Genomic DNA, 9,747 nt, shown 5'->3' with positions numbered 1-9,747 from the left:
AATGGCCACAGTTACTAACATTAATGACATCTACGTATTATTAGGCTATGAACCTTAAATTTTGTATCTATTACTGTCTATCTATCTATCTATCTACCAGCATCTTTCCTGTCTATCTATCTATCTAGCAGCATCTTTCCTATTTATCTATCTATCTACCAGCATCTTCCCTCTTTATCTATCTATCTCTCTACCAGCATCTTCCCTATTTATTTATCTATCTACCTATCTACCAGCATCTTCCCTATTTATCTATCCATCTATCTACCAGCATCTTTCCTATCTATATCTATCTACCAGCATCTTCCTACATATCTATCAGTATTCATCCATCCACTTGTCTATCTATCTGTCTGTATATATATATATATATCTATTTATCTATCCATACCTCTGTCTATCCACCTCTCCCTCTCCATCTAACGATATCTGTCTGTCTATTTATCTATGTATCTATCCATCTACACAGCAGCAATGCCTTCAATCATTTATTTCCTTACCAAACTCTCTCTCTCTCTCTCTCTCTCTCTCTCTCATATAAGATGAAAAATGCCTTCACACATCTGTCTCCATCTATTACCTTTATTTTCATCATTCTCTCTCTCTCACTCTCTCTCTCTCTCTCTCTCTCTCTCTCTCTCTCTCTCTCATTTTCCTGTTTCCATTTCGCTACCCATCTCCCGTCCTCATTTTCCCATAAATTTAGCTTCAGTAAAGACGAAAATCCCACATAAAATAGAAAGAAAAGAGCCATACTGATTCTCCCATAAATTTAGGCTCAATAAACGCGAAAATCCTACGTAAATCAATAGGAAAACCGCTTTACTGACTTCTCACATAAATTTACCTCCAATAAAAGCGAAGTTCCCATAAAAATCAATAAGAAAATATGCTTTATCAATTCTTCCATATACTCAGCTTCAATAAAGACGAAAATCACATCTAATGAATAAGGAAAATGGTCTTTATTGGGGCTAAGTTGACGTAACCTACATTGGCATTCACCGTGTTTTTAAATGACCTTCTCTCTCTCTCTCTCTCTCTCTCTCTCTCTCTCTCTCTCTCTCTCTCTCTCTCTCTCTCACCTAGCCTGTATTATTCATGTGACATACATACTCTCTACATTCACTCTGCTCATTTTTCGTGGTTATACCGTTGAATAATTTAAATATTTGAATTTTGAGTACCAAAATTAAGGTATACAATTTCAAAATATAATGCACATGTACCAAATGGCCTTCCGCAATGTATGTTATTCATCTGATATGCATTCTTGTGCCATTTTTTCCCCTATTAATCTCTCAAGGCTACAGGAGTTTCCATACACCACAAACTTGAACAATACATAATACAAACACATCTACATCAGTAAATCCTGTAACTACTGATAAAGCTTTCCATATACGAATTTATATATTCTCAAAAATACACATGTATCTACATATACGAACATACACGCAACAAACGCACATACCAAGCTAAAACTATACACAAAATCCACAAACCCACACTGTATTTATAGTTACAAAAAATATAAATGCCATAGAACCACAGAATTCCAAAAAAGCAGAAATATTAGACACACCTACCTTGCAATCAGGAAGAATATCGGTGGCGCAATGAAGTCCAGTTTTCTTCAGGATCCAGTGGCCTCTTCGCCCTTAGTGACCGAGATGTGACACTTAAGTTGCAGGCACTTGCGTTTACCTGTATTTTTTCAACACTTAAACACTTACAGGACGGCAGCGAATGAGCAAGGGGGTGGGGTTGGGGGTAAACTATTCATGGGAGTCAAAAAATAGGTATATAACTTATTCTGGGCTTTTCAGTTTTAAAAATCCGGAGATGCACCGACAACCACACTCTTTTAAAAACTTCGAAAACACGGGGAATGGCGGGTTATTTAGCACTTGAGCGGCGTCCCAGGGAAATGGGGGATAGGAAGGGATGATAAATTAATGTCCAGGCCATACGCAAAGAAGGAATAAAAGAGGAAAAAGGGAAAGGAGGTGCGCCGTTCGTCAATCCTTCGCCCAGACTACCCCGCACGCCAAACATGGTAGCTCTCCCTCCCTCCAGTCTCTCTCTATCTCCCTCTCTCGCTCGCTCACAAACTCCGCCCACCTCCGGCAGGCCCCTCCCCCCGCGTCTCTCTCTCACATCAATTTTCGCTAGAATATTCCAGATCTTCTCTAGAATATCCTTTAAAATTACGCAGCCACCCACCGCTCCCTCTCGTGTTATTTCGCGTCATCGGTACAGTCCTTTTAAATTACGCAATCTTCTCTCTCTCTCTCTCTCTCTCTCGATGACAATATTTACCTGCGTCGAGAGCGTCAGCTATATGAGAGTAACGCGTGCTTACTACCTTAATCCTGCTCTTATTCTTGGAGAAAACGTTGAAACAATTCTCTACCCCGCCAAAAGCGATTTTGGAATGGGCCGCCTTCACGTGGTGGCACTGATATAACCAGGCAGAGGATCCACCCGGTTATATCAGTGCCACAACGTGAAGGTGACCAACTCATCTCCCCCTCTCTCCTTACAAGACTTAACAACATATTGCAACATACTCATATTAGGAAAACCTCTCTCTGTCTCTCTCTCTCTCTCTCTCTCTCTCTCTCTCTCTCTCTCTCTCTCTCTCTCTCTCTCTGAAATTAAAGCGACTAAAGGAAAACACTCGCGACAACCTCTCTCTCTCTCTCTCTCTCTCTCTCTCTCAAGAAAATGATAAACAGAAAGTTCTTTCATTCATTTGTGTAATAAAGCTGAACATTTTTTAATCAGCTAAGAGATAACGCGAACAATGAACAATAGTCTCTAGCATGGGAGACCTCTGAGCACCTTTTCCTTAGCGATTTATTTTCTATTACACCCTTGCATTATCTTATTCCTTATCGTATCGCATGGAGTGAAAGTCACGTTATCAGGAAGACTTATATAATGAACAAGCCGAGGTCACCATAACAGGGCCAGATCCAGCACTTAGATAAATGAGGGGGGAGGGGTATGTGACTCCTAGCTGGCCTATATTATCACAAGTTTGAATTCATGGCGACTCAGTTTCAAATCCTTCAGAATTTATTACCAATCCCTCATCGTTTTCGTTTTCGTTCGTTGAAAGCTCCATCATGCTTGGATGTGTCGGCCTTGGTCACCTAATGGCAGCTCTCCATGCTGCTCGATCTCTGGCAGCTTCCCTATTTAGTCCCTCAACCCTGAGATCACACTCAATGACCTCGTCCCAGGTCTTTTTCGTTCTGCCTCTCACTACCCTACCCCCAACAATAACACCTCTCACTTTCTGCACCCACTTGTTATCCCCCATCTTCTCCCCAAACCGTCTCAGTCTACCTCTCCTCATCACATCATTACACTCCAGTCCCATCCTACCTCTCAACTCTTCCATCGTAAACCCAGCCCCTCCAGGCCTTTCACTCAAGGACGCATTGCACATCCACCTAATCATTGTCATTTCTGTCCGCGCGAGCCTGCGAATATCCTCTTCCTTTACTGTCCATTTGTGACTACCATACAGCATTACTCCTATCACATGCCGCATACAAAGATCCCACAGCACGGAGGGAAAGCCCTCTCAGTGTCAAGAAAGGCAAGAGCTCCCTGAACTTCTTCCAACCACTCCTCACTAGCCACAGAGCTAGCTCCTGCCCCACCTCCAGCACGTAACATGTCTCCCAAATAACAAAACTCTTCCACAAGCTCAAGAGACTCACCAGTAAGTTCAATCCTTTCACGCCACACACTCTTCACTCAAATAATTTCACCGTAGGATACATGTAATATGTATACTATATATAGATCGGTAAATAACAGCAGATAACATTGTTCTTTTATCATCAGTAATCAGTGGTGTACTGGAAATGAGGGAAGTACACCCCCACGTCCCCCACCTCCCAAAAAGGAACATCCGTGCCTACCTACCTCATCAATAATCTCTTCACGTAATTTGTCTAGATTTAGCATTTCACAGAGCACCAAATCAATAACAATATTTTTATCTAATAATTTTTCACCTAAACAAGACAAAAATAACTCGCAAATTTACGTGACAATCTCCGACGCACGTATTCAAATTTAAACAATCCCAAAGAGTATATGAGAAGCACCTGCAAAATATGAAACGCGTATCAATATTACATAATATAGAATAAATCGCCACGTAAGAGGCATTACAATACCCCCAAATCCATCGACAGCACAACCCTATGCTTTATCATGTTATCTATGTGGTTATCTGTGTTATCGGCTATTTTGATGTTTTAGCGTTGGTTTTAGTGCTTTAGATGGCTATATGTTTTTATCTGTATATTTCTATCTATTTAGCTATCTATCTCTGTCTGTCTAATGTATATCGTTATTGGTGTCAGTCTATCTCTAGCCACATGACTTAATCTCAGAAGGAGTGGTCAATACATCAATTTCATACCACCCTGTTCTTGGCTACCACGCCGCTCTTCCTCTATCACACAACCCTCGTTCCTATACCTCTCCATCTCAGTGTCAGTTTCCCCCTCCATCTCACTCACATACACTCCTAGTCAGTCTCTCACTCTCCATTCTTTCCATATAGCCAAATGCTAATTCAGTACATTGCAAATACACCCCCATCAATACTACAATGTACCTTCACTTCGTCATTTATCTCCATCTCTCCACATGCCTGTCTCATTTCCACTCCTCTCACTCTTGACTTCAGGAACAAGTAGGGGAAATTTTAGGCGAACTTTTGTATCTATGGGCAGAGAAATGCACCAGGCCTCTCTCACCTTAAGAATATTAGCCAGCAGAGGGAAGTGACAAGAGGTAAACTGTTAGGAAATCTTTTGTATCCCATCACCATCGCATAGCAAGCCTCTCTCAGCTTAGGAATATTACCCAGCAGGGAGAAGTAACAACAGGTGAAATATTAGGCAAACTTTTATCTCTAAAGACTGGGAAATATACCAAAACCTCGCTCAGCTTAGGAATATTAGCCAGCTGGGAGAAGTGACAGGTTGAAAAAGATGAAATTTTGGAGGAAAAAGGACAAGTAGAGGAGGTGTAATATTCGTTTCGTTTTTAAAGGCTCCAACATGCTTGCATGTGTCGGCCTTGGTCACCTAATGGCGGCTCTCCACGCTGCACGATCCATTGCAGCCTCCCTGTTCAGTCCCTTAACCCTAAGGTCACACTTAATGACCTCGTCCCATGTCTTTCTCGGTCTACCCCTCATAACCCCACCCCCAATATTAACACTTCTCACCTTCCTCACCCAATTATCATCCCCCATCCTCTCCACATGTCCAAACCACCTCAATCTACCTCTCCTCATCACAACACCAATACACTCCAGTCCCATCCTACCTCTCAACTCTTCCATTGTAAACCCAGCCCCTTCAGGCCTTGGATGCAGGGACACACTGCACATCCACCTAATCATTGTCATTTCTGTACGCCTGAGCCGGCGAATATCTTCCTCCTTCACTGCCCAGGTCTCACTGCCATACAGCATTACACTCCTACCACATGCTGCATACAAAGACCCCTTAGCACATAGGGCAAACTTCTGTATTTATGGACTGAGAAATATGCTAAGCTCCTCTCAACTTTGGAATATTAGCCAGCAGGGGGAAGTGAAACAGAAGAGGTGGACTATTATGCACTCTTTGGATACTTACTGAACATCTATAGTTTTCAAAATCAGAGGAAAAATTAATTCCCATTCCTGTTTTCATGTTATTTATTGTTTCACTAGACATTGGTTTTATTCATACATAATAACAATAATATAAATCTTAACGTACATAGGTTTCGCCATCGTTAAACTCTGTGCACGTTATACTGGGGTCCTGCCGGTGTTCATACCTTAGCCTGTATTCTTGCTGGGTAAGGAAGCTCCCCAACACCTTTTTCTAAGTGACTCATTTAACTTATTACACCTTACTCTCCTCCGTATTACATAAATCATTAGTATCACCATAATCCGCAGTGACAACATATATAAAAAGGATAATAACCGACCATATATAAAAATAAATCGCTAAGGAAGAGGTGTCAGGGAGCTTCCTTATCCAACACAAATACGAGCTCTTGAATCCAGAGAAGTAAAGGGTGGTTCGTAAATTGCACTCTCCAGTCTCGTGTGTTCTGGGGACAGCTCACTCTGTTTTGAAAGGACCAACAACAAAATGAAAGCTTCATAAAATTACCATACCCTGTTCATCTTAACCTGGCCCAGATTTTCATACTTCTGCAGTTCATTTCATGTAGCTCAGTGACTGGAAAAGACAATACCACAGCTCTACATCCTTTCCACAGCACTTCTTTGTGACTAGCACCACATTCTAGGGTTAACTCTATTGTTGTAACACAGCATTCAATATGTTTAGACAGCAATTTTGGGCCAAGTTAGAGTAAAATGCATATAATCAATGTGTCAAAAAATTAAACATGACAAAGCACAAAAATGGTTCAGGGACATACAAAATAATACAAGGCTGACATTGGTAACACTAAGCCGCACCCACAACACACGAGACAGGGCTGTGTTATACGTGGACTATCCTGCATTTTATCCTGTATTTTTTATTGTATTCTTGGTACCTGGGCAATTTTTTCAGCTGTAGAGAGAGACTTCGAACTGATGGGGTTTGATACAGCCTTTAAAGATTATTTTTTGGTATAATTTAAAAAAAAAAATATATATTTCTTATACATAATAAAAAATGGCAGACAAAACAAATGTCCTTTCCCCTTTTCATAACCAACTTCATCATTATCACCATAATCATTACTATCATCTTCACTCATCACCATCATCATCATTCATCACCATCATCATCAATACCATTATCATCACCACCCACTATCAACATTAATCACCAGCCATCATCACAATCATCATCACCATCACCACCACCACCATTATCATCACCACTATCATACAACTATCATTAACATCATCATCATCGTCATCACCCCTACCTTCTCAAATCCTTTTACTCTCATAAACTGTTTTTCATGCTATATTCTTGCACCTGTCAAATGATTTTATTGAGCTTAACAGACACAAACAATCCCTTCATTTTTACCTCACAAAGATCCCTAACCCCTTTCGATGACCGGGTGTAGTCAGACTGGAGGGTTGATTTGAATAGTAACCAAGGAGACTCATTCCCAACTCCTGACAAAGATCCCTAACCCCTTCCGATGACCACCTGTAGTCAGACTGGAGGGTTGATTTGAATAGTAACCAAGGAGACTCATTCCCACCTCCTGATAAAGATCCCTAACCCCTTCCAGCTAAGATGATGGCCAGGTGTAGTCAGACTGGATGGTTGATTTGAATAGTAACCAAGGAGACTCATCCCTACCTCATAATAAAGATCCCTAACCCCTTCCAGCTCAGGTGATGGCCAGGTGTAGTCAGATTGGAGGGTTGATTTGAATAGTAACCAAGGAGACTCATTCCCATCTCCTGACAAAGATCCCTACCCCTTCCAGCTCAGGTGATGGCCAGGTGTAGTCAGACTGGAGGATATATTTGACTAGTAACCAAGGAGACTTATTCCTGCTTCAGCACAAGGATTCCTTTAGAAGAAACATAGTGTTATTTATAGATTAGATTAAATTGGGGGCAGGGCAGCAAAATGGCAGGGGACAGGGCGACGTGGAGGCGATCTGTCTGTGGCCACCCCTAACAGGATTAAGGCGTCCGGCTGTAGATGGGCAGATATATAGATAGATAGATAGATAGACAGACAGACAGATAGATGGACAGATAGATTAACTTATAACTGCCTCAGCATAAAATTTCTCTCCTAAGCTGAATAGAGTCATCTGGGGTGGCAATGACTGACTATACCCTCTTCACTTTAACTTGGCCCAGATTTTCGTCACGTTGCGGCTTACTTTGCGTATTTCAGTGGCAGAAAAAGACAATGCTATGACACTACACCCTTTCCACAGCACTTCTTCATGACTAGAACCAAATTCAAGAGTTAAATCAATTGTTGTAACATGGCATTCAAGATGGAGAGATGGCAACACAGCATTCAAGATGGAGGGATGGCAATTTTGGACCAAGTTAGAGTCAAATGCATATAGTACAACCAGAGTAAAAGCACTTAAAGATCCTGTTAGCCTGCATCCCACATTATAGTGCAGTTAGCAATGATACGAGATGCCAGATACATCTTACTTCCTGCTTTAAAATTATCCTAAAAAAAAACGAGAGCCTGCCAACCTCCTCACAATTCAAATTTATTGACCGGGATTTATTTCTGCAGGAAAGACTAGGCAAGAGGGGGGTTTAAAATATCATGATTTCTTGTTCACCCTCCAAAACAAATTCTTAGTTATGGGTGGAAAATGTTGAGAAATATCATAAGGGAAAATTTTGTTATTCTCTCTCTCTCTCTCCCTCTCTCTCTACCCGAAGTTTATGATTAATTCCTGTTGTACCTAAGATATGATTTCACAGGATAGACAAGGGCATGGGAGTGAAGAATTGTCCTATGGGAGTTGTGATGACTTTCTTCTGCAGGATGGATGTCAAAGGAGATCAGTTTCCCAGTTACAGTCAGACTTTTTTTCGTAGGATGGCAGTCAAAGTAGCGCGCAGAGTCTTCCCTTGTTTCCAGTTCTACCTGTAAAATAAACAAATGAATAAGATATAATAATAATAATAATAATAATAATAATTCATTCATTCATTCATCATCTCATCCAGCGTTGCCCCATGAGGAGCTTAGGAGAATAATAATAATAATAATAATAATAATAATAATAATAATAAAAACAAGCCCTAGAGCTGTTATATCTTCCAGTACATCATCATCATCATCATCATCATCATCATCATCATCATCATCATCCAGACATCCTTGCACATTATTAGCCATCAATTCATCAGCCATCAACATAACCTCACTCAATATTTACTCAGCTGGTGCAACAATATACCAAGTTTATATCAGCTTAGGAATATTAGCCAGCTGAGAAAAGTGACAAGTCTATCTATCTGTCTATTGCCAGATGTCCCAATCCCATAAGGGGTGGCCACAAACAAATCGTCTCCCACTATAAGAGGAAAATCAACACTCAGGGAAAAATCTGTATGATATCTATGGGCCGAGAAACATAGCAAGCATCTCTCAGTTTAGGAATATTAGTCACGAGGAAAATGACAACGAGGAGAAGAGAGATATTAAGCAAACATTTGTCCTTTAACTATACTGTACTAACTTACAACTCTCATCCCTTTCCTGTCCACACCCACACCCACACACACACACACACACACACACACACACACACACACACCACAACACACCATCCACCCACCCACACCCATACCACCCATCCATCCACCCACCCATCCACACACACACCCAGCTGCAGCAAGACTTACGAGACCAAATACCGCGTCCAAAGCCTCATAGTCTGTGGTCACTCTTGGAGGGTCGTGTGGCAAGGGTATCGACGTGGCCAGGGCCGTGCAGCTCAATAAACGCCTCCAGGTCGATGGGCACGTTTCCTTTATACGCCAGCCCGTTTAGCTTCACTACCTTGGCTGCCAGACACTTTAGACTTAGTTTCTTCTGTGTTCGTAGGATGATTTCTGCTACACCTGGAGAAGGGAAGACAGTAATGAAGACTATATATCTATCCATCTATCTATATATCCATCCATCTATCTATCTATCTATTTATCTACAGCCTGACACCCAAATCCTGCAAAGG

The 9,747-nt window shown here is 41.2% G+C and overlaps 1 protein-coding gene across 1 annotated transcript in view; it reads right to left on the bottom strand.

Annotated features, from left to right (window-relative positions):
• Positions 1-5,734: 5,734 nt before the first annotated feature.
• The window catches only part of Fem-1 (protein fem-1 homolog B), a 20,633-nt gene continuing 16,620 nt past the window's right edge, over positions 5,735-9,747 (bottom strand). Inside the window, exons 11-12 of the mRNA XM_080265934.1 lie at positions 9,416-9,634; positions 5,735-8,651 (exon numbers count right to left, since the gene is read on the bottom strand). Coding sequence (XP_080122060.1) covers positions 9,441-9,634 — 194 coding nt within the window. The 3' untranslated portion in view covers positions 5,735-8,651; positions 9,416-9,440. The remainder of the gene's footprint in view (positions 8,652-9,415; positions 9,635-9,747) is intronic.

The sequence above is a fragment of the Coenobita brevimanus genome, chromosome 17, assembly GCF_032717465.1.
Source record: "Coenobita brevimanus isolate Jiangsu-jjx chromosome 17, ASM3271746v2, whole genome shotgun sequence".
NCBI classification, from domain to species: domain Eukaryota; kingdom Metazoa; phylum Arthropoda; class Malacostraca; order Decapoda; family Coenobitidae; genus Coenobita; species Coenobita brevimanus.
This window is presented reverse-complemented; position numbering and strand designations above follow the sequence as displayed.